At 38.5% G+C, this 27,211-nt stretch overlaps 5 protein-coding genes and 1 long non-coding RNA gene across 13 annotated transcripts in view; 3 read left to right on the forward strand and 3 right to left on the reverse strand.

Moving 5' to 3' along the window:
• Positions 1-257: 257 nt before the first annotated feature.
• On the reverse strand, positions 258-7,258 carry LOC136345070 (myotubularin-related protein 4). 5 transcript variants are annotated; one of them, XM_066293069.1, is made up of 17 exons: positions 7,079-7,258; positions 5,083-5,374; positions 4,827-5,025; positions 4,592-4,767; positions 4,298-4,538; positions 4,056-4,243; positions 3,800-4,003; positions 3,549-3,657; positions 3,249-3,494; positions 2,975-3,201; positions 2,360-2,923; positions 2,182-2,304; positions 1,901-2,072; positions 1,736-1,843; positions 1,575-1,658; positions 1,225-1,430; positions 258-1,170 (listed from the first exon to the last, which is right to left on the reverse strand). In XM_066293069.1, exons 2-17 carry the CDS (start codon positions 5,367-5,369, stop codon positions 933-935), a joined length of 3,372 nt encoding a protein of 1,123 aa, XP_066149166.1. In that variant the 5' UTR covers positions 5,370-5,374; positions 7,079-7,258; the 3' UTR covers positions 258-932. The 5 variants fall into 5 exon arrangements, with proteins under 5 accessions (XP_066149166.1, XP_066149165.1, XP_066149167.1 ...); XM_066293068.1 differs by lacking the exon at positions 7,079-7,258 and adding an exon at positions 6,992-7,019; XM_066293070.1 differs by lacking the exon at positions 7,079-7,258 and adding an exon at positions 6,153-6,171.
• A 219-nt stretch (positions 7,259-7,477) lies between these two features.
• LOC136345075 (chromobox protein homolog 1-like) lies at positions 7,478-8,821 on the forward strand. 2 transcript variants are annotated; one of them, XM_066293080.1, is made up of 4 exons: positions 7,478-7,979; positions 8,029-8,235; positions 8,289-8,434; positions 8,490-8,821. In XM_066293080.1, exons 1-4 carry the CDS (start codon positions 7,823-7,825, stop codon positions 8,499-8,501), a joined length of 522 nt encoding a protein of 173 aa, XP_066149177.1. In that variant the 5' UTR covers positions 7,478-7,822; the 3' UTR covers positions 8,502-8,821. The 2 variants fall into 2 exon arrangements, with proteins under 2 accessions (XP_066149177.1, XP_066149179.1); XM_066293082.1 differs by having other exon boundaries at positions 8,289-8,429.
• On the reverse strand, positions 8,726-11,102 carry Nmt (N-myristoyl transferase). Its single transcript, XM_066293078.1, has 8 exons — positions 10,950-11,102; positions 10,442-10,689; positions 10,159-10,390; positions 9,990-10,106; positions 9,732-9,942; positions 9,540-9,680; positions 9,233-9,415; positions 8,726-9,179 (listed from the first exon to the last, which is right to left on the reverse strand). The coding sequence occupies exons 1-8, from the start codon at positions 11,036-11,038 to the stop codon at positions 8,940-8,942; spliced, it is 1,461 nt and encodes a 486-aa protein (XP_066149175.1). The 5' UTR covers positions 11,039-11,102; the 3' UTR covers positions 8,726-8,939.
• Positions 11,103-11,461: 359 nt separating this feature from the next.
• MFS16 (major facilitator superfamily transporter 16) lies at positions 11,462-17,393 on the forward strand. Of its 2 annotated transcripts, XM_066293074.1 has the most exons (12): positions 11,462-11,745; positions 11,836-11,991; positions 12,076-12,239; positions 12,293-12,513; positions 12,663-12,795; positions 12,852-13,012; positions 13,069-13,176; positions 13,249-13,278; positions 13,423-13,621; positions 13,679-13,827; positions 14,226-14,427; positions 14,481-17,393. In XM_066293074.1, the coding sequence occupies exons 2-12, from the start codon at positions 11,840-11,842 to the stop codon at positions 14,651-14,653; spliced, it is 1,692 nt and encodes a 563-aa protein (XP_066149171.1). In that variant the 5' UTR covers positions 11,462-11,745; positions 11,836-11,839; the 3' UTR covers positions 14,654-17,393. The 2 variants fall into 2 exon arrangements, with proteins under 2 accessions (XP_066149171.1, XP_066149172.1); XM_066293075.1 differs by lacking the exon at positions 13,249-13,278 and having other exon boundaries at positions 11,469-11,745.
• The window catches only part of LOC136345076 (uncharacterized), a 42,165-nt gene continuing 27,631 nt past the window's right edge, over positions 12,678-27,211 (reverse strand). Inside the window, exon 3 of the long non-coding RNA XR_010733097.1 lies at positions 12,678-12,805. This is a non-coding gene — a long non-coding RNA (uncharacterized lncRNA). The remainder of the gene's footprint in view (positions 12,806-27,211) is intronic.
• plx (PTB_TBC1D1_like and TBC domain-containing protein plx) lies at positions 18,158-25,672 on the forward strand. 2 transcript variants are annotated; one of them, XM_066293067.1, is made up of 19 exons: positions 18,158-18,437; positions 20,059-20,178; positions 20,246-20,416; positions 20,469-20,783; positions 20,936-21,056; positions 21,111-21,258; positions 21,316-21,477; positions 21,526-21,691; positions 21,753-21,940; positions 21,988-22,217; positions 22,268-22,423; positions 22,478-22,794; positions 23,924-24,176; positions 24,228-24,397; positions 24,453-24,764; positions 24,820-24,997; positions 25,052-25,232; positions 25,304-25,395; positions 25,454-25,672. In XM_066293067.1, the coding sequence occupies exons 1-19, from the start codon at positions 18,351-18,353 to the stop codon at positions 25,600-25,602; spliced, it is 3,516 nt and encodes a 1,171-aa protein (XP_066149164.1). In that variant the 5' UTR covers positions 18,158-18,350; the 3' UTR covers positions 25,603-25,672. The 2 variants fall into 2 exon arrangements, with proteins under 2 accessions (XP_066149164.1, XP_066149163.1); XM_066293066.1 differs by having other exon boundaries at positions 18,159-18,437; positions 25,445-25,672.

The raw sequence follows: 27,211 nt of genomic DNA on the forward strand, positions 1-27,211 counted from the left end.
TACTGAAATTCAACGTTTCGTAGTATAAACGCAGAAATGCGAGGAGGTATATTGAGTTCCTGACCGTTCTTGGTTTATCGGATATACTCTACAAACGGAAGAGCATTTTACTAAAATTCGATGTTTCGTATTAGGAACACAGAAATGCGAGGAGATATATTTAGTTCCTAGCAATTCGATATTAATTGATTCTGTTGGAAACACCAAAATCATTGTTAACTGTAAGTAAAAAAAAAAAAAAAAATGAGAAACCCCCATTAACTGTTTTACTTTTTATTTAGTTCATTTAATATATTTTTTACACACTGCAATAAAAGTGTAGTTTTGCGCTGTTTTGGAAATCAAAATTATATGTAAATTACAAATTCTTGTACGTAAAGCAGACGCTAAACTGCAATTTCCATACATTGAGTAAAATATAGCAGTACGTGATTGTTGAGGTGGAAATAAGCCATACAAAACAGTCCCTACTAAAAAGTGATACTTAAAATGTCGTTTTAGAGCGCATAAACATTGAAACACATTTTTAACGTGTCTATGAAAGTTTACTTAAAATAACGATAAAAGTAAACATTTCTTTCTAAATATATACTTTTTTTAATTTTACTGCAATCAATATTTTAATATTACAAATAGTAGTACGATACATGTAGGGTGAATCATTTCTCAATATAAGGATCCATTCAATGTCGTTTAGTCGGTTTAAGAACATGGAAAAAACGACATAAAAATGACCCACCCAGTAAGGGGTTGCCGATTAAGGCTTCAAATTCCCTAAAATTTGGGACTATTACAAAATTTCTGCGCACGCCGACCTTAACAGCAAACCCCTGCGTTTCAGACATTCTCCAACTAATATACGTTCGTTATAAACACTATTTAAAAAATAACAAAATCACAAGTGCTCGTCCAGCGTACTGAAGGGTGCGAGCTTAGTTGCTGGAAGCAGCGATCGGATGATGGATGCGCGAACAATCCTGTGGACCTGACGACGGCCTCCTACATCGGCTGCTTAAGGAATCCGTGAATTCCGCTGTGGATGTCGATTGATCGTCTTGTTTTAGCTCACAATAGCACGTGGAGCAGACGCGGACCGGATTATAAAGTTGCTCAGATGGGACGGGAGTTGCGTGCTCTGAACAATCGGCGCAAAATACTCGTCCACATTTCCTAATGTACACAATATTGATAATTTTCGAACACTTTTTTAATAGTAATAAATACCTGCAATGATGCCGCCTCCTACCCAACCAAAATTCGATGCCACAATTGGTACAATTGCTCGCCGCGTGGTCGGGCACCCACAAGGTACCCTGACACTCGGCAACTACACCCTCTTCAACATTTACCCATGACTTATCGGAACGAAGAGATTCACCTGCAGATGCATGGTCTTCCCCAGCGCTGTTCACGGACTCAACCACTGAATTCTGTAAAGATCAAAGACAGACTTATATCTTCTCGAACAATCTGACACGTAGCAAGCAGAAATAAATAAATATTTTTTTAATTCCGCATGAAAATACAGACGCGAGTTAGTAGCAACAATCGCACACAAAAACGTGGGACCTTACGGAATTGTCTGAGCCCTCTGAGTGTCGCGTTACAATTAAACGACAGGAGCTTCTGCTTGACGAGGTACTATTAGAAGTACTACACTAAACAAAAAAACGTATGTAGTGTATTCTACTTCGGTTTCCTACGAACAAATTTGCGTCGGTGCGCAGGTACTTACACTGTCGTCGGGTCTCTCACTGTCCCCGTTCAGACACCGGTGGCATGCCTGTTTGATTAAAATCTGTCTGGAGGCGTGAAGCTCTCGCTCCAAAAGGTCTAACCTCCTCTGAAACAATCCAGAAAACTTTACCAAATCACTAATCTGGAATAAAATTTCACTCACTTTGAATTCTTCGGTGAGTTGATCTAACCGTTCGTGAATCGGTGATCTAACGTTTACCAAACCGTCTTCGCCCAACTGACAGTTGATGAGGCGGTTTGGATGGTTGCGATTGTGGTTGTGCATGTACGCTCCTTGCCATTCGCTAGAGTGGTTTGGAGCATTTGACAGGTATCTATGGCACAATGAAAAACGGTCGACATAGGGTAAGCTATTTCAAGTTTTAAGTTGTATGCCGAGTAACCGAAATTGAACGTGCGCATTTAAACGAGAATATACCTTACCTACAGTCTCTTCCATTGAACAACTTCTCAGTTTGTCCGCATACAGTGCAATTATCCGGCGCATCTATCGTATCCACTGGGTTTCGAATTTTCTCAAAACCGTTGTACTCTTTGGGCGAGGAACTGCAAAGTACACATTCTAGCGCAACTACACTGGCAACACAACGTCTCAACTCACCCAGGAATGTGATGATCAGACACCAGTGTCTCCGTGCTCGTCTCCACCGACCTCTCCAAGTCCAGGATCTTCCCCACTTGCTCCCCAGCCTTGCACAAGACACTCTCAACGTCCCGCGTATCACTAATATTATTACTATCACCGGTATCAACAAGATTCCTTCGACTAAATGACGAATTGTTATTATTTACTAATAAATCGTCCACGGTTTCAGCCTTAATTCCCTCAGCTTCGCTCTCCTCAGTGCCCCCTGTCGGACCCAAAATAATTCTACTCCAATTTTCCGCTAAAAAAGGCTTCTGAGCCTTTTCAGCTTCGTTTTTAGAGTTCCCGTTAGTATACGCAACTCCAATCAAATGCAAATGATCCTCATCAAAACCTAAACCATCTATTTGGTCATCAGTGAGGTTTGCCGTCGGATTTGAGTGTGAGTTATAGATACAGTCTTGCGTACACTCTACATTGTCTTCCATGTCGCTGGGCTGAAAGTCAGAAACTGAGTCCATATTAGATCCCCCATTGACCACTACTGTAGTATCTGAATCTTCATGAGGAACCAATTTCCTGCAAATAATCCCTGCAATTTTTATCCTAAAGATAATTATAAACACTTACAATTCCCTGTTCATACTAGGATCGCTGTTCCTCCTCCCATACAACGAATGACAAACATCCGCATTAATCAAATCTCCGTAGGAGCGCGTTTTAGACATATTCAGGTGGCCGTTAAAGGAAGGTGGCCCCGGACAAGCTTCCTCAGGGTTGAAATTGACTTCTACAGAATCAAGGTACACTTCGGACCAGAGCCTCAAATCCCTGACGTTGGTCTTGGGCCAGAGAACCTAAATTAACCCTTTAAAAGCCGAAATCTTCCATAAACTTAACGCACCCTGCTTGCAGAGCTGCTACTTTGAACCGAGGCGTAAAGGTGGTTCTTAAACGTGCCTGTGCTCAAAAACTCCCACACAGAAAAGGTTTTTCCATGGACGATTTTAGACCGTTGTTTCTGGGTGTTGCACAGGAAAGTACCGTACAAGTTGGAGTATGTGTGTTGCACTAGCTTGATCAAGTAACCCGGAGAGAATTCAAAGGAAACGGGAAATTGTGACATGAGTTGATGCACGCAGTCAAGCCACTGCAATTTAATGTGTGATTAAATCGAAACACATGTTCTAATGGAAACGCAAACCTGTAGGAATACTGGACAGCGTTCGTTTAAATCTTCGCTGCCGCCCGAGTGACCGCATCGATCGGCAAATTTATGGCCGAAGGCCAACCATTCTCGTTCGATTAATACCCTATAGAAATCCTGTTAAAAACTTTCTGAGGTTTTAGATCAGTCACATTCTTGACTTTAATTAACTGGTTTTAAAGGTTTTGACAGAGAAGTCTAATTTCTCAAATAGATTGCGAAAAAGAAGCTTATATATTTTGATTTACCTAAAACCGTCTATAGTGCGATAATACGGATCCAATAGCAACTCTGCCAAAGCCACAATCTGAGGTGTCCGATCCCACCCATCAGAGCAATGCACCAATGCAGGCCTGGCGTCTCTTTCCACTGCATTTGCCAATGTAACTGCTGCTTTCAACAATCCTGACATATTCAAAAGCCAGCGAGTGCCCTCCAAAAGACTAAACCAACTGCAAAAGAACGTAATGTAACATTCTCCCAATGTTCCAACATATAATTTACTTGGGCTGATCAGCTGATGTCATGCACAATTGTCTAAGGGCATGAAAGCTCTTGCGGATGGAATGAATATTCGCCAAATTCATAAATTGAATCTCGCAGTTTGGATAATACTCTATGTATTCACAGCCACCACCCCTGGCTCGGTTTGCGACTGCTGTAGTGTAGGACCTGGCATCCATAATCAAAAGCTGCAATTTCGATAGTTTGACTTCAGGCATCAATCTCAATACTCATCCTCAGACCTTCTTCTCTTGTTGCAGCACGTCTCCGGTTATCTGCAACGATTCCTCGGAGTGCAGTGAACCAGGCGAATGAGACAACACCGAGTCTTTATCGCTGTTGCTGTTTGCTCGCAAGTTCCGGTCAAAATTACAGGCCTCAGAAATGGCCTTTAACAAGTCTTCATCTGAACTGGAACGCCATCCAAACCAGCCCACTTCAGGTTGGCTGCAGCGCGCTATCACAGCTCCATTTCTCATATGCCTATGAGCGTTATTTACTATATAAAATATGTCTCAGCAACATAATAACCTCACCTCCAAACTGCAACTGGAATTCGTCGGGAGCTCCTAAATTTGGCCACACTCTCGAGCATATCATCGTCAATACACGAAGGGACTAGCAAATACGGTGGATAAGTGGGACATATTTTGTAGTTTTCGTTTGCCTTTGTGATCCTCCAGGAATCACCTTGGAACTGCATTCTAATCATCTGTAGATTTATCAGAATTCGCACAATTAAAGCAAGTAAAGCTTTATAAAAATCCAGACCTCATTTTCAAACATGTCCCTGCCAAACGTGTAACTCCTTTGCCTTGCAATCTTAATTGCCGCCTCTTCTCCTCCTCTTTCCTTCGCCCAAATGCAGTGATAAAACGCAAACAACTGATCTATTTGTTGAGGAGGCTCCACTGCCTTAGAAATTTTATCATACCAATCCAAAGCACTCTCATTATTCTCAAATGTACACCTATATATCACAGAATCCTTTTCAATTAGTTTTCTACAAAATTTTCTGTAGGTTTACCTATAGGTTCTGGCGTCTTTACAAAACAGTTGCAAGTAAAAAAGTTCCCTAATTTCAACAAACTCAACAACCCCCAAAGGGATGTGGTACTGGTTCTCCCCGTTTTGTATATATAGGCGGTAATTGGTGACGCAAATAAGGCCACCTACAGAGCTCCCTAAATGCTGAACGGTTTCGCCCACCAGAAGAGCAAAGGGTGGCGATTTCTGGGGGTCCGATGGTTGCAAGGCGTACATGTGTATAGATTGAATGTGACATATGGAGTTGGGCTGATCTACACTATCCATTTTGCCTGAAAATAATAATATTGTGAAGGAAATTAAAAATATATATATTTATGGGTTTTATAATGGCATTAGATATGCATTTAATGGGTGGTTCTGTATGTTTCAGGCACCTCATTGACTGTTTTTTTAATCATACACTTTATTGATAGATTGGTGATGCACTTATTGTAGCAATGTGGTTTGCTGCATTATGAACAAGAGTAGTTACTTGCCTTTTAGAATAAAATGAGCATTTGATGTAAATAATCAACTTCATTCAATAGAAAATTTTTTGGAATTAATTCCTCAACAAGAATCAATGTGGTATTCTTAGCCTCCTAAAAATAATTGTAAAAATCACAACTGAGGCATGAACTTGACAAGAAAATGACATGAGACTAATCCAATTATTATTGTTATTATGTTATAACTTTCTCCAATTTCACATTGGAGAAAGTGATCAAGATCCCTTACAACTTAGTGTATACTGTTCATATAGCTGTACACTGTGTTTGAGATAAGGAGGACCACTATGAGGATTTTTATATCTTTGAGTTAGGAATAAAAAGTACTTTCAGAATATCATGTTGGAACATCCAGATCGTATAAAAAAAAAATTATATTGATGATGGTTCCACAATTACAAAACATCAGGTCAAAAAAATCACAATGTGATATCAAAAAATCTAATTTGTTCAAAATATCTCAAAAACCAAAAAAAATTGTGGAAATTTTTAAACTCTATTTCCATAGGCATTTGATTATGTAACTTTAATCCTATTTAACCAAATTTGTATCTGTTACCTTTCTTAAAGTTACAATGTATATTGCAAATGTTATAATTTCTGCCCTATTCTCTCTTCCATAAAGTCCCCCCCTTAACCTGAACAAAGACTAAACTAGCACTAGCATCTGACCTCTAAATCACTGCTTGTCAAATATGTGTAACTTTAGGCAAAGTATTAAGTTAAGTTTAATAAAGCTACATCATAGAGATGTTTATTTACCACAATCTAAACCTAAAATACTAAATTACAAAGAGATGATATTAATGGTCAATGACACAGGTTAAAGTCCACAATACATCGAAAAGTTCTCTAGATTAGACATCTGCAACAATCTAAAGATATTAAATTTTAAATCGCCCTTAACGATGTCTCTTCCTACATCGTAATATGATCAAAAATTGGCAAATAATGTGAATGAAATATGTAAGAAACTTAATTAAAATTCTGGGATACTGCATGTCACTTTATTATTTGATTTTGGCACCAAATCAAAAGCAATAGTGCCAATACATATTTCGCCTTTGTCTCCTTCACTGCAAATCTACCGAAGCCCCCTTTTTAAAAATATACCTAATGTAGGTCAAGCTAACAAAACTAAAGTAGTACTTCCAGACCTTTATAAGACCTTTTCTTTAACAGTAAAAGGTTTTAATTGCGGGTTGCAATTGCAAAATTGGTACAAGGATGATTAGTGGTAGTACTGTTTGGAACAGCTTTGAAAGGAGATTCTAGGACAAGGACATAGCTTTAAGGTAAACCTTTATCACGTGATCAAGGCCTGCATCAAATATTAATGTTGCAGCAGGTTATTAACATTATCTCTATTCAAAAATTGGAAATGATAAAAATGTTTACCAGACGGAGGCATATTTTTGTTCAAAAGGATCCCAGACAAATGTCAATGTGTGGGGTGAAAGTTGGGCCGTTTATTGAGCAACTTACACGGTGTTCTCAGGTTCCTGGGGGGCTCTGGAATGTACTTATCATCCGTGGAAAGTCATATTTGCATAAAACTCGCGGCAATGAGATAAAATTTGAAAATTATCAAGTACTTTTTACAAAAATAAAACAACGTCCATAAATCACAAAACAAGATGTCGGAGTGACTCGTTAAAATTGCTGTCACTTGTCACAGTCATCACAAATAAATACTACAATGTCAAAATAGAATGCAAAGGGTTCAGGTGATGTAGAAAATGTCAAATATATTTACAATTCCGATAAACGATTTAAAGATTTTAATTTTTGATAATTTTACTCAATGGGCGATAGAATCGTTATGGATTTTACATTTTATAACAATGCCAGTAGAGAGAGAGTCATAATTTAAAAAGCATAACTGTATGAGTTTTGTGTCTCTCCGTCCCTCTCTCGGCCGTTATGAATACATAACACAGACAAGGAGACTCGTTCCATATAAGATTCATTAATTTTCGTTACTTTCGCTGGATTAACTTTTTTGGCGCTAATTTTCATGCTCATTTCTCGAATGAATATTGAAAACAGTGCCCATTTTCCAAATGTTCAGCCTTCAACTGAAATAAATCATTTTTAGAATTAGTATTTATTTAATGACACCGTTTGTAAAATTCCAGCCCTAAAAGTCCCAAATCTACTTTAATTCTAACCTCTTAATTATCAATATTTTGAAAGCAGAACACTAAAGAACTAAATCGAAACTCTACCATGAGCGCAAAGAAGCCTTCAAGTCCAGAACTTGACGAAGCTCCGGAAGAATACGTTGTTGAAAAGATTATAGACAGCAGGATCAGAAACGGGGTAAAAGAATATTTACTGAAATGGATTGGTTATGATGACAAGGACAACACTTGGGAACCGGAGAGTAAATGATTATCACTTCATTATTTACCCCAAATAACGTCTTTTTACAGGCAATCTAGACTGTCCCAGTCTAATCAAGGCTTTTGAGGCAGATAGAGCTGCTAAGGAGGCAGAGAGAAACAAGAAACGAAAGGCCACAGGCACCCCTACCACAGACCTAAAAGTTGTAAAAAAAGGGAAAGGAGATGATAAAAAATTACATGGTTTTGATAGAGGTTTGCAGCCTGAGAAGATTATTGGGGCAACAAATAGTTCAGGTAAGGCCTTTGCTTGATAAAAAAAATATAAGAATGTGTATATTTTTATTTAGGTCCTTTGATGTTCTTAATGAAATGGGTGGGCACCGATGAAGCTGACTTAGTCCCTGCCAAACAGGCCAATGTTAAGTGTCCTCAAATTGTGATAAAGTTCTATGAAGAAAGATTGTCATGGACTTCTTCTAATGCTGAGAGTGAAGTGAAAGAATAGACTGATTTATTTATTATTTGTTATGCAGCCAATTCCATTTTAGGGGTTCAGGTGAATTAGTACTTTTATACCAATTCATCGTGAACACAGTAAAGTGAGCACCAAACTGCAATGCATTCTAATGACCACCACACTTGAGAATGAGCGTCGCTTGACCCCTAGTATGAAACTGGCTTTAAGGGTTGCAATTCAATTAGGTTAAGTCTGGGCAGCTGTGGCTTTTACTGAAGCAACTTACCATAACAGAAGTTATACTAATGTTCAGAAACGATACAAGACTCCAAGGAAACTAATATTATAATACAAAGTAGACTAATATAATTCGACTGTTTCACTTACTTCAACATTTAATAAAAGGAATCTTAAAATCTACCACTCACTGATTACTAAATTATGGGCAGCCCTTCCAGGATTAAATACATTACACCTCCAGTGGACAACTCATCACATTTTCCATAATTTACTAAACCGTAAGTCAAGGCGCAATACGGTCTTACTGCAAGACCAGCCCGACATGACTAGGTCCCATTGAAGGACACTTCCAATTGTACAAATAATATTGCAGCTTTCCATCCCCAATTCCAAACTTCAGCTCTTCAAGGAACTTACTGTTTTCCATTAGATCCAAGGCGTTGAAAACGTCAAAATTGAGCTGTCGTGCCGAAATTAACGCGTCTTGCATTAAAGGAATCCACGGCGTTTGCGAGCTTACATTGTAGAAACTATAAGCTGCCTAGAAAAGAAATTAAACTATAATGTAAATATAATTTTACTATATAAAGGTACCTTAAGAGTCTTATGGACTGGGTGGTGCATCACACTACTGGGCAAAGTGTAATAGCTAACAAAGTCGGTAATTTTGCCCTTAGTTTCAACCACAAAACTGTCGATTATGTTGGGTTGTGGCAAAAACCAGTGCAAAAATTCTTCTTTGGTAAAGTGTGGGGCTAAGTCATACAGACTTAAATACTGTAAAATTTAATGCTGTCAAGACCAAAAAGGCAGGAAATATTACTGTAAAACATCAACTACTGGGTAGTTTCAAAACTGAAACCAAACTTTCTCCTATCAAACCCATCACCAGCTGAATTACCTTATTTAACAAAACATGTGTTTGATCCACATCCTCTTTGTTCATTTTCCTAAAGCCGGGCGTCCTCGGCTGATCTGGCAACTTATAAAGTTTTAAAGTCCTCTGCATGGTCATCTTGCGAGAAAGATGTGAAAATTTAACCTAAAAAAGCACTCCCTTTATCTTCCACTATGCCAAAAAGTCTGACACAACCTCTATTAGTTTCTTGGGATTTAGTGATCTATGCCAGTAAGTGCAAGTAGATACAGGCTTTGGTAACACAATGCCTGCAGTATAAACAGCCTGAAAGATTCCAGTTAAATTAACTCGGCGGGTAATCTCTCGAATTAAAACTGGTGCCATTCTTTTTGAACGTAACTTTTTGTGAACACACAGGAAGTTTATTTCCACCATTTTTTGCTTTCTGAAACCACTCATTTATCCAAAAACCAAGAACAACTAAAGACTCACTTTTTATACACATGTAACGTAGCAGGAATGGCAGAAATAAAACCAACCAGTCTTCCACTTTTCTCCACACGGACACCACAATGCCACTCCTCTTTCCATCCTGGTGGCTGCAAAGCCCTATACACACTCTTAGATTAATTTCAAATAATAAAAACTAAGAAAGACAAACCATTTTAAAAACTCTGGTTGATAGTCAAAGCGAAACATTGAATCATCATCCTCCACATAATTCTCATTCAAAAGAGTGTATAACTCAGTCAAAATTAAAGGATCATCTAAATGCAAAGTGTCCCACTTGAACCCATCAGGCAGTGAATAAGGCTCAGCTCGAATTTCATTTACATCTTTGTCAGATTCTATGGCCTCATTGATGAATGTGGATTGATCAGTGATTTTTTCATCTATAACTACAACGCTAACACGCTTCACATCAAGAAAAGTCAAAATAATACCCATTTTAGGAACTGGTTGTGTATTCCAGAATTGATAAGATTTCTTTAGGGCTTCCTCAGGAGTTTTTGCTGGTCTTTGAGATAACGTGTAAAATTCCATAGCAGCCTTAAGTTCATTTATCGAGATGGTGTTGATGGAATTTGAGAGGGATGAAACTGCCACATTGTTGGAGATATTGGCAGCAACTTCTAGTGCTTCTGCTTCCTTTTCATGTTTGCCTTTTTTGGACTTATTGCGTTTCTTAGAGCTAAGATTCAGAATTAATTAGATATAGAAACAGCATAATGATTTATTTTTGTTCAGCTGAGGGACAAAGTTGTTTGTTGCAAAATAACAAATATAGGAAGATGTAATGTAATAATGTAATGTATGAAGAAAATATCAGCAACGTAAAGGGAAAAATATCGATTTGGGAAGATATAATTGGGGGATAACCACAGAATGCAAGGTTATTTATCACAATTTCTTCCGTGATAGGCTCCGTATTGAGCGCTATTGTTCACTTACCCTCTATTGCCATCTTCTACAGTATTTCCGTGTATTTTAGACACGGTTTCAGGGTTTTCTCTTAAATTTTCATTGGGATTTTCAGACATTTTGATAATATAAAAATGCTGCGATCCGCTCTAGGATGACAAGCCAAATGCACAAGCCAAACAAAACAATTGACAAAGTAAATAAATTAGCAGCTGACCTCTGCCAAAATTATTAAAAGAGATTTTCATATTCTTGTCACTCCAAGTAGATGTAAATTATGTAAATATTCTGTTCCACTAAAATTTTGAACCCAATTTATAAGACATTATTTTTAAAACAACTTCATTAACAATCAATTTTTAAAGCCTTCTTGTTCCCTTAGATTCTTAGGAGGAATCTCAAAGGATAGTTATGTATTATAGATCTATAGGACATCATCGATTCATGTGAAGGTCATTATGTGTGAGGTTTCTAACATAGATGATAAATGAGTTGTTTTCTAAATGCAGCGAATTTGAGTGGCACTCTACATATTCTAATAGATGATTCAAGTTTTGGAACCAAAATCTTTTTGCACGCAACTTAGTGATTACTGTGAAAACCCGTTTATGTTTTCTCTTTGTTATTGACAGTGACATTTCCCTTGCCACGAGGAGGGGATAAGTTTGTGGATGTTGGTTGGCTCCTCTAATTCGTCTACTAAGAATTTTCAAAGTTATCATTAAATTATAAGCAAACAAAGAATTAACAACTCATTAATATGAATTAACTATTTACCCCAGTAAACGTCGGTTCCTATTTGACATATTTCCGGCCCATATAATACGTAAGTTAACTATAATTTTAACTCTTACCCTACCCCCTTAGCTCCTCAAGGTAATCAGATTAATCCCCTTTGTGGTTGCTAAATTTGTAGTTTTATGGTGGTTTTCCCATTTCCAAAATTACGGTTTCGAAGGAGACGGTTTAAAATGAGCCTTATGTCTAGCGACTTGCCCTGGGGTATCCGATTTCTGAAGAAATTCGCTGATAGATGTTTTCCACAGAGGTTGCATTTCAACAGAGAATTTTGGTGAGAAATTAATAAAAATTGCTTCTAGAAGCAGGCTTATAGTTTTATTCAATACACAATAAACTTAGAAATTTGTTTTTGCAGCTACCGAGCGAGTGTAGTATTTCTGACTTACATCGCCTATATGTCTTACCATTTGTCAAGAAAACCTATTTCAGTAGTAAAAGCAGTATTGCATAGAAATTGCAGTACTTTAAGGACACCGCTTCCACATGATTCCCCTACTTGGTGTGATTGGAAGCCTTTTGGTAAAATCTATTGTGCTGCATAAAGGCAAGATCAAATTATAATTATTTTTTAGATGGAAGTGATTCCAGTGCATCCCAATTACTAGGGGAACTAGATTCAGCATTTCTTTTCTGTTATGCTGCTGCTATGTTTTTCTCAGGATTTGTAGCAGAAAGAGTTAATCTCAGATACTTTCTAGCACTAGGAATGTTGTTCTCTGGAATTTTCAGTTATTTGTTTGGCATAGGCAAAACATATGATATCCATAATTTGTGGTACTATATTAGTGTACAGGTATGTTTACCACTTAAAAAAACTTAAAAATGAACATTTTACTGATATGAAAAAATGCACTTTACTGATATTGACATACATTTTAAACCTTTTGCATAATTTGGAGTTATAAATAGATTTGATATTAGCAGTACCAATGTTACTTGTAGGCACTTGCTGGTATTGCTCAAACTACTGGCTGGCCAGGGGTGGTTACAGTAATGAGCAATTGGTTTGGGAAAACCAAAAGGGGGCTGATTTTTGGGTTGTGGAACTCCCATACTAGCATTGGCAATATACTAGGTACACACAACTGTAACAAAAAAAAACAACACTTTGCAGCTAAATTTTTCTCATAGGATCATTGATTGCGGCTGAATATGTTGAAACAGATTGGGCCTTATCATTTATAGTTCCAGGACTGATAATTGGAGTTGTGGGTTTTGTACTATTTCTCTTTTTAGTTGTCAGTCCTGGTGATGTTGGGTTTACTACTTTAGAGAGCCGAGTGGAAGAAGGGGTAATGATGTTTTTGAAGCTTTCATAAGTAATATAATCTTGAGTTAACTCTTATAGAGAGTCTATAAGCCTTTAGGGAATCAAGTGGCTAACAGAGGGTTGACGACCGATTCACGCAGGTCCAGTTCAGAAGTGGATGATTCAGATATCATTATTGGAGAACAAGTGAGAAAAAAGTTTCTTTATTCTTATGGTTGTTTTGAGGTTTTCTTATTGTTTGAGTAATTTATTTTATAGGAAAGAATGATAAACGTGACAAGAAGGGATGTAAGTTTATGTTTGTGTTTGCGGAATTTTTTAAGGTACTTAGACTTGGAGCTAACGCTTTTTAGAATACTCTATTGCTTTTTAATCTGTAATTTTAAGAGTAAAGTTGAGTTTAATAATTATATTACCAATTTAAATCTATAGGAGGTGCTCCATAGAGGCCCTACTGAACGTACTAGACTCATTGGTGAATCCTCAGGTAGCAGTACCAGTTACCAACCCATTGGCTTCATTGGTGCCCTCAAAATCCCTGGAGTTATCGAATTCTCCCTGGCCCTGTTTTTCGCCAAACTGGTTAGTTACACATTTCTGTACTGGTTGCCTTTATACGTCAACAAATCGAGTGAGTCACGTAAAATTTTTACTTAAAACAGCGGGATTAAGTGTGTGTTTTTTTCAGCTACAATGGGAGCTACGTTAAGCGCAGATTTGTCCACATTGTTCGATGTAGGCGGTATAGTGGGCGCAATAGTGGCTGGTGTAGTCAGCGACAAATCTGATATGCCAGCCACCACTTGTGTCAGCATGCTGCTTCTCTCTGCCCCAATGGTTAGTCACACATTGTCTTAACTTCAATTTTAACGCAGTTTAAGAGTTCTGCAAATTTTTATTACAGCATATTTTATTGTATATAAATTACTGAGATTTTAGGGAAGAGCCCACTATAAAATTTAATTTTAATTCAAAAGATAAACTTAAAACAAGTTGAAAACAATGGTCATGCCTAAATGATTGAAATTGTTTATTTAATTGATAGAATTTTCCTCTTATCACTAAAAAATAATATTTTGTTTTATGTAAGCGGTTTTATTGTTAAGAAGTTTGCTTACATTTATATTATATACTAAACTTTCTTAGCTAATCAACTTTAGATGTTGTATAGCGAATAAGATGTTTAAATAATTTTTTTTCTAGAGCATAATAAACTATACATTTTCTTGTTCCAGATGTTCGTGTATCAAAAATTAAGTGTCTTGAGCATAGGCCTGAATATGGTGCTATTAATAATTGTGGGATTATTGGTAAACGGGCCCTATGCCCTCATAACCACCGCCGTGTCTGCGGAACTAGGTACTCACACGTGTTTGGAAGGAAACTCCAAAGCTTTGGCCACCGTTACAGCCATAATCGACGGAACTGGATCGATTGGTAATTAGTATAAATTAGTTAAAAACTCTCAAATACAAAGAGATACATTTTAGGGGCGGCTGTGGGTCCTCTTCTGGCAGGATTCGTGTCCAGTTACGGCTGGCATAATGTGTTTTACATGCTAATTGTCTCTGATATTCTCGCTTTTTTAATTCTGCTACGTTTAGTGAAAAATGAGATTTGGAGGTTTAGAGTGCATAGGCACGGATTGCGGAGGACAGAGTGATTTTAATAATTCCTTAGGTTAAAAAAAACGCACATATCTGCCCAAAATTAAGTTTTTATATTGTGCAAAAATAGTCGTTTTCTTCTTATTAATCTTGACTTATCATTGTGTATACAGGGATAATAAAAGAGTTAAGCAACTTTAGAAAACATGCGAAGATTTCTAGAATATTGTCTAGAACAGAATTTAATTACGCAATTTGAATGATTTTTATATCTGTGAGATTTCAAATATTTCTTTTGAAAAGTAACTATGTCTTCATTTATAATTTTTAAAGCAATGACACCTAAAAGTTTACAGTTTGTACGGTTTTTATGCTCTGTCAACGGGTGAAATGATTTTCTTCATTTTAATTATTTACTATTCCAAGCCTTGAAAGATTAGTTCGTTCGATGATGTTAAATCAGATCATCGTAATATTTTTTTGATAATCTGGTGAAGGTAAATAATTAAGTGAAATATTAAAGTTTTCTTTGCAACCTGGCAAACCTTTTACTATCGATTTCTCTTAATTTTGACCAATATAATAAATGTAGCGAAAGTAACTCAGCAAAATTTCTCAATTAACTAAAGGTATCTTTGCGATGAAACGCAAATTCCAACTTACTTCAAGTGTGGCCCCGGGGGCCACATTTGAAAGTTATCGAGGTCAGCATCTGCAGTCTTTCAATTTGCAAAATTCGAATTGCGATGTTATTTGATAAACTTCTAAACAAAAAATGTGAGTGTTCGAATTGTTAGATCTCTTAATTTACAGGCTGTTTCTAAGTTACGGTGCTAAATTCATATGAGAGATAAATTATGTCATTTCATGCTGAAAATTCTATATAAATAAATGTCCAAAAATTCTTGTTAAAAAACAGAGGGAGTTTTATGATAGTTCGCAAAAACGTACTTCTGTTATTTTCTTCCAAAGGGCTTTAGGGATTTTATTAAAAGATGGTATGTTAGGATATGTCCATCAGGTGCAACAACAATTGATAAATATATTGTTTTTAGTTACTATAGTAACCGAATAACAGGAAATGTGGAATTGTCTGATTACTGCGTCCCTGGAATGCGCTTCACTCCATCTATGGCTGTTCCGTGAACTGAAACCTCCATCTTTGGTAAACAAAATTTCATCCGTAAAAATGATGTTTTTCGCAAAATGTAGTTCACAGTTTATTTTATGGAGGAGTTAATTGCAAAATGTTGTCCTTCCCAAATCCTCTGGCAGTACTCCTTATACTTGTAATAGCTGGTACGGATATAGAAGCTGCTCTCTAGCTACCCTCCACACTACGGAACGAAGTATATTTTGCATAGAACTTATTCTTCTAGTGCTGAATGTATATCTTCGAAATGCCTTTATATTTATTCCTCCTTTTCAACAGTTGTTGCCCGCGGCCTGCTAGTGTCATCGCTGACGTTTCGAAAATTTCCCCTCTCTCTATCTCTCTCTTATGCCACAGTTAATTGAAACAAACAGCTGTTTTAAAGGAATTCCCCTAGTAGGACATATCTCTTGGTAACTTATTTTTGCTTTTCTCGAATTACCATTATTTTATCAAAAATCAAATCGGTATGTTCCTGAAAAGTGTATTTTTCAGCCGTTGCTGTTAAAAAAACTTGCAAAATATTCAGAAACGAGCCAATTGAGAGGAATTCAAAAGACTGACGTTGACAAGAGGAAATGTTTCAAAAAGCGTGGCAAGCTAGATATCCGAAACCTCAACGCAATGGCGCACGAGCGGTGTACGGTATCTCACACTTAGTAATTTTCCTCAGAAACAGAGCAAATTTTCAATTTTAAACCAAAAAACCTTTTTGTGTGTTTTTAAAGAAACCTCAAGAAAAATTGACCTGACATGCATTCTGCCTGCGCACAAAGGAAACCTACTGAAAGAAATCTCTGCGCCACTCCTGTTATTCGGTTACCATAGCAACTAAAAATAATGTATTCATCAGTTGTTGTTGCATCTGATGGACGTATCTCCTGCGTACCGAGTTTCGACAAAATCCCTAAAGCCCTTTGTAAGAAAATAATGGAAGTACGCTTTTCCAAACTATCATAAAACCTACATTGCTTCTTTTTTATTAAGCATTTTAGGACATATATTAACATAGAAATTGCGGCATATAACGAAGCAATTTACCTCCCGTATCAATCTCGCGTCATGATTTAGAGACACTTTGTATAAAATATCATTTAGGACATACACATACTGGAAGTGTTATCTAACCCTGTATATAGAATGAATGCATTTTACCCTATTTAGTTGGTTTTTTAGCACCATCAACAAAATACCATTAATTTATCCAGATTGTTGAAGGTCAATCATGAAACGTTAGAAAGGATTCTGAACTTTCCGAGGAACTGTTTTTCTGCCAGCCAATGCATAGAAAATTCTCTATATAATTGAATAACTGCATATTTACTTTTATTACATATACATTTCCAACGCTCTCTTGTATCCACATAAGGATTCAAGCTCAAGCATTTAAAGTAGTTACTAAAGGTGCTTCTTCGACTTTAAGATTTAAATTTATTGTAAAGGATGATTTACGATTGTTATATACCTGATTATAATAATAAAAAAAAATGTACCGGAATATCCTTCTGTACAGATCAACGCTAATTGAATGCAAATACACCATTCAATGTATCAGGGAAATGTATTTCCATACTTATTTATTTTATGTAGTGTACAAGTCTTTGTATTATAGAGTGTAGAATAAATATCTATTTTATTGATAAGCGTTTCAATATTTTTCCCAAACAAACGATTTCCCGCACTCTTGCATCAGAGCATTCTATCAAGCTTTGCAGGAAAATGTTTCCCACGTTATTATATTGTTTTGATGGAAATTCCCTGTGGAAATTTCCCTTGCGCTCGTCCAAGGTCCTCAGTATCATTCATTGTAACACTGTTCCTTCCGTACAATAACAACATTTTTTGGAATGCAGCCAGTCTATTTTCCCAAAGACTTGAATTGTGAGCAATTTTCGTGCAGGAATCAATCCGTTTAATTCGGGACCTAAGGACAAAGTTCCAGTTGCGGTGTGTGAGCAACCACCTTTGTGTTACGCTCTAATTATATCTCTTGTTTAGACTGAGCCGATCAGTTTCCAATTTGTGAAATTTTATATGGAAGCTCAAAGTTCCTTTTATTAGACGACATTGTCTTTACCCTATTAGAAACCATTAACAAAACACAATAAATCACCCATGTGTATTTTATTCCAACTTGTATAATTTGCGTCACTGAAACCAAACAAACAATTAATTATCCCATATGGCCTGCCCCTCGTTCCCACCATTTTAACCAATTATAACAATTTTATTCCCAGAACGCAATTTTTGATCGGTCAGTGGCGAAAAGCGCGTCTTCCCGGACTATGCGGCCACCGCAGACCATTAGATGACTGAGTGATTCCCGAAAATAACACCTGGTCGTCACACCGAAAATCTCTACATGCACTTTTCTCAGTTATGGTTTCCATTAGAAATATACATTTACACCTCCAAGACGCCTCTAACACCCTGATGCTGTTTCGATTCCCAGCTGAAATTTGTGATCAGTGAATCGGGTCTAAAATTAAACTTCAGGATTTATTAACAAATGCGTGCGTGGAAAGACTGTTTCGTGGAGGAGAAACACGTTGTTTTTTTTTAGGATTAAAGTGCGGATTGGAATAAAACTCTTGGCAAAAATGATGTCTGTGCCCGTAGATCTATACAGCCCCTATATCGCGGGGCCCCACAGCAAGAGCGACGCCTCTTATATTGAAAAAAAGACTGTGAGTTTCCAAGTTTTTTTTTGTTTAGGTTACTTTCTTGCTGTTGCTCAGAAAAAGGCTCTTGAATCTTCCAGTTTTGCTTATAACGGAATAATTGCTCATTTATTTTCGTTTCGTACAAAGGATGATCGTAAAAAATCTTTAGTGAGCGGTGGAACCTCAAAAGAATGTCTTGAATAAATTAATCTCTCTTTTGCCAACGTTGGATGTTTTATAGTAAGAATAACGGACTTAATCGACGCTCTACGTTTATGGTCCATTGCTGTTTCCTTTTTTTTTTATTAAAACGACAATTCGTTTTGAATTCGAAATAACGCACAATACACTTACGAAACCTCTTTGATTGAGGTCAGAAATATTTCGCCATTTAAATTATTCTTAGTCTCTAGACAGTATGGCGAAGGAGATGTATTGATCGAGTAATATCTAATTTTTCTTCACAATATGGCGAAAAGAAATTTACCAGTGAAATTTTCCGAGAAGTAAAGAAATGCACCCGTCCGGTAATGCAGCAGTTGCTTAGAGAAATGTGGTGGTTAAAATATGGATGTGTTACCGAACATGAGATGATATCTCAACTGAGGTCCTGGAGCCTTGGAAATGCAGTTTGAGGCGCCTTCATCATAGAGCAGTTTTACAAGCGCAAAAAGAGGTGTGATTTAGACAGTAGCTAATATCCGATTTTAGATGTGCTGTGATTTCTCCAGTAGCACCTGATTTGTCTTTGCAAAGTACGCCAAATGTTTACGATGCAGCGAACTTTCCCGCATTCGTAGTTCTTTCCTTGAAAATCTCAACGTAACAGCTAATTATTTTAGTGCAGTTTTTTGTGACCTGGTTAAAGTGCAGCATTATTTGCCGTTTTCAGGCAAACGCTATCAAGTGCCAACTTGCGGCTTCCTGGACATTCTGGCGAAGGCGCGATATTTGGGTATTACGAACGTTTTTGTCAAATTTGATTGTGCCGAATTTATGCAACTATAAACGCTCTGTATATGGAAACGCCATAGTGCCTATCCTTTGTACACACAACGTGTAAGAAAAACAGGAAAATTAGCACTTCATTACATAATTCGCAAGAATTTTCGAACAATTTTATGTCGGCAATAAAACCTATTATTGATCCTAATTAATATTAGCATAATATTGATTGTGATTTGATGGATTCAACGAATAGCATCCGCAGAGAACTGTAAAAGGGTCAATAAATTACTCAAATTGCTCCAGCAAAAGAGTCATATATCACGAAAGTCTTAAAGCGGTCTACGAAACCATTTAGTCTTTGACTATGTTATTTAGTTCGCTTACATATCTAGGTATTATCGAAAAGCTGCTCCGCGTGTGTGCTTTTCCAATAATAATTATTTTTGTACCTTGTTCGAAAATGTTAGCAAATAATTAGCAGACACAGCCAGACTATCCGGAGTCGTATAGGAACGTCGTTATTGTCGTCGATAAGTTTATTTTTGTTTGCGTCGGTTTTTGTTGTTCCTTGCCATGATTTACACGTCAGTTCGGTTTAGTTTTCCGTCTAAACCGCGGCGAGTGCGTCAAAAAATTTAAGTGAAAAAGCACAAAACTTTATCGAAAAAAACATCAAAAACGACATGAACTTTTTCAGGTAACAGACTTTTGCAAACAGATGAAAGACACCGAAATCCCCGCGAGGTCGCTGAGCAGTGCCTCGCACCTTACCTCACTGTGCGTGGACATATCGCCCAGCTCCAGCAACTTCTTTGAGGTGAATCTCAATATCGAAACTCGGTCCCGCCGCCCCGTGCGCGCCCTCCAATCCTATCAAATTTCAGGTCTTATACGTGGGAAAGATAAAAGTGTGGCAAAACAACGTGACCGCTTCCTTCATTGATGAAGCATTGGAAAAATTCCGCTTGCACGAGTTGGAGAAGCGTAGGGTGAGGCAACTCGAGGGAATTGGAAGATTGCAGAGTGCAGACAGCATCGTTAGACGAGGCTCCACGGTATGATTTAAGTACATTATCGATTTGCAAATTCCGAATTCGGCACTCGCAGGACTCAAAGAGCAGCAGCGGCTCCGAGAGTTCGGCGCCGGTGTTCCAAAGATCGATTTCCTATCATTCTGGTGCTCTTCGACGTGAGGGTACTCCGAAAGAAGACGAAGCGACGACGTCTAGCGATGCTCTCTCAGTGCAAAAGGAGGTTTCTCCCCAACTCAGAGAAATGAAGACGTCCCCTGGTGCGAACATGGACGATCATAACAGGACGATGGTGCTGCAGGTGGACAGAACTGACTTAAGACTGATAAGTCCCGATAGGAAGGTCATTCTCTTACACAAGCACAGCAGGGATATCATTACTTGCACGCAAGTAGGTTATATTTAATTTTGCTACGAACATGCAATAAAGTGAGTTTATCGCACGTATTGTCGAGCTGAAACTAACACTTTATTATACGTATGCGCAAAACGACGGTGGGAAGTTTATTGTACGTAACACGTGCAAAAGTCTCGTCCTTTTAGGGTGTGAAGAAACCGGAGAATTTCGGTTTTATTTGCAAGGAAACTGCAAACGGCTTAGAAACTTCCATGGGGTACATCTTCAAGTGCGAATCCCCCTCAATAGTGGTTGATGCAGTTGCAGGTAATATTTTTGTACAAGTCGGGAAATTTCAGTTTCGTTGCAATTCCCTTAAAGCTATCACTCAGGCTTTTATACACTCATCCACTTGCACCGCAACCCTCACTACCTCCTGCGAACATTGTCCTATGGTGTGGTTTCACAGACTCAGCAATGAGGTGGAACGCACCTCTGACAGGAGAGCTCAATCGATTATTCTGCGCAGGTAGTTGACGTCAGTTGGTTTTAAGATTAGTCGTTACTTAAATTAAATTTATTTTAGGCTGGAGCAGCTGGATCCAGATGAACAGATGATTATCCTGAGCAAATTCAAAAACGCCGACACAGACTGCATTAGAGAGCAGAACGAGTTCCTTCTGACCCTTTTAAGGGCCCATTGCGAAAGCAAACAGGGCAGGCACATGCATGATACTGCAGAGAATAGGTACAATGTTTTTTATAGCATTAACTTGGAACTTTAATAATTTCTTAGGTCTGAATTTTTGAACCAATACTTGGGAGTGGGAGGTGCCAACGTATTTAGCAAAGCCAAGAAGTCCCTTTCCAACTCCTTTGATCAATTTTTGAAGAGACGCACTGCTTCTAATAATAATTTACTATCATCTTCTAGCAAGCAAATCAACATGCCACAAAACAAAGTAGGTACCTACCTACAGAACTCCTTTCCTGGACATACAAATTAACCAAAAAATCCTGCAGGAGCACTCTCCATCTCCCTCCATTCCAGGCCTAAAAAGCGAAACCAACTCAGATAAAGATTCAGAAGGATTCAGATCCAGATCTTCCACCATAGATTCTCATCAATCTGAAGGTGCAGAAAAGCTGTCGGTTCTAGATGAACACAAACACCATTCAGTATCTCCCGACAAGGGGTTGATGATGGACATGTAAGCGGAGTGAGTCACTTTTTGCAGGATTTATCAGTTTTGAAAAGTTTCCTGAAGGTGGGCCACAATTCTAAGGCCACTCCTGATCCGGACAAAATAGATTCGGGGTCGTGGAGACAGGCCATTTTCAAACGGATCATTACGCACCCAAATGAGGAGAAAACGGAGGAGGTCAAGAGGGAGAAGAGTAAAGAGGAGTTGAGAATATTATGGAAGAGTGCAATTAAGCAGACGATTTTGCTAGTTCGGATGGAAAAGCAGAATGAGAGATTGAAGGGTACTTTGGTAGCGAAAATTTATTGACGTTATTAAATTCTCAAGTTTCAGCCCAACAAGTGGAATCTGCAGTAAAGAGAGTGAAGTTGGAATACGACGAAATGAAACCCAATCAAAGGGAGGTGATGGAAGTGTGGGAGATGCTCACCAACAAGGATTCCCATATAAAATGCGACAAACCCATGCTTTTGCAAGCCATCAGACAAGGTTAACACTAACTCATGTCGATGCTCTTGCAACTAATTATGATATCGCCAATAGGTGTGCCCAGGGGGAAACGCGGTGACGTCTGGCAATTCCTTGCGGAACAGCATTGCAGCAAATCAGCACCTCCGGACTCCGCTAAGTACCCAAACTACAACACCCCCTACGATCAACTGTTACGCCAACTGACCTCTCATCAACATGCAATCCTCATAGATTTGGGGCGAACATTCCCTAATCACTCCTATTTCAGCAGCCCTATGGGCCCAGGACAACTGGGTCTTTTCAACCTATTGAAAGCCTATTCGTTGCTTGATCCTGAAGTGGGTTATTGCCAGGGGCTGAGTTTTGTAGCGGGAATCTTGTTGCTCCATGTAAGCCTCAAATATTAGAACGATCCGATAATTGTTAAAAGATGATTCGAAATATTAAAACGTATTTCAGAATTTAAATCTTCTACTTTTGGAAGGAGTCGGTTGGTCACAGTGTTTTATCTAAATAGGAGGAAAATGGCGTTATTTTTAAAGGTCCTTTCTCACAGGCCTCACAGGAGAAAGAAAACCTATTATCGAAAATTTTCTAAAAGTAACGAAGAATGCACCACGATGTGATAATGGGGAGTACGTTTGGTAGCTAAGGTCACGCCATCTAGCGCCACGAATCTTTTACGGGAACAAGAACGCCGCGACACTGCCATCTTTGGAGCGTTTTTGTAAATTTTCGACATTTTTCGAGTTACAGTAAGGGGATTTCGAAGAGATTTTTGCCGATTCTACGAACGCTCTTAAATTGTATTTTATCCGTATTTAATCTACACGGAGGGTAGTCCAAACAATTCTCCTGTTTTTGTTTTTGTTCGAATGGTTGCTGGTAATTCGGAGTCTTTCTTTACGGACGTGATACGGCATGAGGTAAGGAATCCGTTAAACCCATATTCTCATTTAAAATCTCACCGAATTTGAGTTTTTCAGTTTCGTTTCAATTCGGGGTGTTAGTGATTTCAGAGTCCAAAAGGATTTTTCTACTTTCGCCACTCGATCGCTTGTCTAACATTGTGATCTACCGTACGGCGTGAAGTATATCCAGAAACGTTTGCAATGTGCGAAGATTTAATTATTACTTAAACTTAAGTTAAATCGTTCGTCTAAAGTTTTCCGGCTATTTTTTTGGATCCGCAAGCGATCTGTTGAATATGTAATACCTGATTGGATGGCTATTGAAATGAGGAAATTTCCAGAGCAATTTGTGCGCATGCTCTCTTGAACATTTTTTAAAAACTGTTCAGAAAAATTTAGGGTAGATGATCGTCAAAAATCAAAATTTTGAAAGTTTTTACACAAAATTTTCACATAATGAGGGGGGGGGGGGGGGGCTAGTGAAAGCTTTCAAAAATTTCGAGATGCAACAGTTCAGCTTAATCGACCGATTTGGATCGTCACTGATCCTGGGTAACTCTTCTGGAGTCATACAAATGTATTTTTAGGCAAATTTCTTCTTGCTCAGATGGAAGAACCAAACGCCTTCATCCTGCTGCGGCACCTGATGTTCCGAAGGGGAATGCGATCGCAGTATCTCCCCGACATGGTGGGTTTACAAGTGAAACTATACCAACTCTCCAGGCTGCTGCACGACCAGCTGCCAGAGCTTTACAAACATCTGGAGTCCTGCGAAGTGTCCCCCACACTGTACGCAGCCCCGTGGATTCTGACTTTATTTGCATCCCAGTTTCCTTTGGGATTCGTAGCCCGAGTATTCGGTATTTAACTCGTTCATTCTAGGAAATATTCCCAATTTAATCATTTTCCAGACCTGGTTTTCCTGGAAGGCGCAGACGTGATATTTAGAGTGGCACTTTCGCTTCTTACCTACCATAGGGACGATATATTAAAATGCGAGAATTTCGAGGAAATAATGACGTATTTCAAAGATGAGATCGCCAACGTTGACAAACCCACTTTGGACAAGCTTATGAAGATGGTCAGAACCTCGTTAAAATAGTAAAGAACCAAATATTTATTAATTTTCTGTGCAGATCTACACCACTGACATTACCAAGCAACTCGAAGAATACAAAGTGGAGTATCAGGTGCTGCAAGAAGAAATAGCGTCAGTAAAGCCTCAAGTGGAGAGTTTGCGCAAGCTGGAAGCCGAAAATAAAGTGTTAAAAGAGCAAAATGTAGCTTTGATGAGACAGTTGGAGCTCTCCATTGCCAATGTGCAAAGACTGGAGAAAACGAGGGTGTTGCAGCAGGCGAGGCTCAATAAAGTGGAGATGCAGAGCCGCGGTTTGGACGTCACAGTTGCCACTTTGGGGAATTTTATCAGTAAATTAATAGAAGAGAAGGTCTGTTTTGAATATTTTGACTTTAAAAGTTTCACTGAGTTAATTTGCTGAGCAGGCGGATATCGAAATCCCCGGAGAAGTTAGGAGAATTGTCTCCCAAATCTCCCTTTCTGAACACAATGAGAGCTTAGAAAGGAACGGGCAGAATAACCTACTGAGACTGTTGCAGGAAAAGGAGAATAACCTTATGAAGCCCCCCGAGGAGAGACTCATGACGAAGTCTTTGAGCACTGGTTTGAATATTTCTCTCAGTTATCGAAACGTTAAAGAAACTGATGTAACCTTAGGGCGAATCTCCATACCTCCAAGTTTAGAAGCAATGGCCAGAACCAATAGCTTAAACACCAAGGTTGACAACATCCTCGCTTCGTCTTTAAAGAACCAAACAGTCAAAACACCTACAGGTTCCACCGAGAAAAAATCTCAGTTTTTTTCCTCTTCTCACAACAACATTTTAGAGCAACAAAGGTTCGATTAATCGATTACGATGAATAATGAATAATGATTACCAGCAATGTATTTACATCCATACGTTCTAGACTCCACGGCAGCAACAGCTTGGTAAACATCGAAGTCCAAAACTACGACGAGAGCAAAAGAAAATCGGAAGGTACTACAGAGAGGATTTTAGGTTCGTTTTGAAACATAACTACATGTTTTTATGGCAAAGTGATCATAAGGAAACACAGGTTCTTCCGTTCCGAGTGAATCAAATAATCATCCATTGAGTAATTGCGACGTGCACTTTACCTATAGTGGAACCAAAGAATTGAAACATCTGAGGACTTCCAAACTGCAACAACGAAATTCTAGTCCCGACGTATTGAAGAATAAATAGTATTGTCCTAGCCTTAAGAAGCATCAATGTTTTAGGTATTGTAAGTGTTTAATAAATGAATTTTAAGTTACTTCACTGGGTCAATACTTTCCTGAACGGGACTGGATAGAGAGCCGTCGTTTTTTGATTTTTTCCTGTTATTTAGAAAAAAAACATCCGCCAAATTCTCAAGAAAAACGTTTCAGCTGCATTTAAACACTTTCCCGGCATTCGCGTAATAAAAATGTGTTTCCTCTGAATATGACGGTACGTAATAGTGAAATAGTAAATTGACGGCCACGCCTGTACCACCTCTGATAGAGTTAGACTCGACCAGCTGCGGTAGACAACCGGAAACACAGGTCCTAGCTGAAACATTAGAATGGCGCCACCTAACGGCAGCCGTTTGAACGACGCGTATCTTTTTTTTTGGAATAATTTTACCTTGAAGCTTCGATATCCGAAACGAATTCGGTGTGGCGTAATGTGGCTGTAAATCGACGTTAATAACGCTGTCATTATTGCTTCGTTGTTGTCAAAAAGGTCAAATTACAATTTAGGAATATAAATGGGGGTAAACGTCGCAGCCCCCCATGGGGGAAGTGGTCCGACGGAAAGTCCAACCTTATCACTTTCAAGAAAAGAGATACCCACGCACGATCAATTGCGTATTGCATGGGAGCAGCCCATGCGACTGCCTACGGAGAAAACCCAATACAAGATTGCTGAAATATTCTTGGGAATTCACGGGTGACTAGCGTACTCGAATCGATGCACTCGAACCGATTCAAAGTCGTTCTAGAAGCTCTGGTGATCGCTGCTTACGGATATAAACGGTGATCACAAACGAAGCTACAAGTAGGCGTTGAAACACGGGAGGCATGTCTCGGATAAGTCCATCTGTCGCTGTTCAGATGTTTGATGGTATACAGCAGATTGTTGAATCAACGCCCTACGTTTAAGCTCCACGGTCTAATGCGATCTTCTTTTTAATCATCACTCGTTATAGGAGAACGGTGCGCTTTAAGGCGGAGAGCCGAGCATTAGATGCTACACCGAAAATACCTGGTACAAGTGAAAATGCTGTAAGCGGTTTAAATCGTTGTTTATGTAATTCGAACGTTATATTTATTGGTGCATTTGCGTTTAAGTAAAATATGTCGACCATCACAAAATCTGAAAAGCACTCCGGCTTATCGTCGAAGCCACGAGAAGCGCTTTTGATGTACGTTAATCACGTTATTTTGCGCGATAGCTTTGTAACCGAATTACGTTTCTGATACAACGAATATTCTCGTCTCAGACAAATGTGCGATGTCTACGGAAATCGCACGTTCGGGTAGAATTCATCCTGAAAACGGCCGGTCTATTTCGGTGTTATAAATGGTACCCAGACATGTCACTTAAGTTATAATTATGCCCCGGGGTGACGTAGGCAAATGTCTTTTGCCGGATAATTTTAGACATTTCAGCACATTTTCCACTTTTGTGCACCGGAGCCGCAGACGACTTTTGTCTCCGTTTTTCCAATTCTCGCCCCAAAATGCCGTATCGAGGTCCCTTACATAACCGAGCAGAGAACAAAGCCGGAGGACGTTTTAAAAAAATGCAAATTTCATCGAGCCCTTAC

This window comes from Euwallacea fornicatus, chromosome 18, assembly GCF_040115645.1.
Source record: "Euwallacea fornicatus isolate EFF26 chromosome 18, ASM4011564v1, whole genome shotgun sequence".
In the NCBI taxonomy this organism is placed as follows: Eukaryota; Metazoa; Arthropoda; class Insecta; order Coleoptera; family Curculionidae; genus Euwallacea; species Euwallacea fornicatus.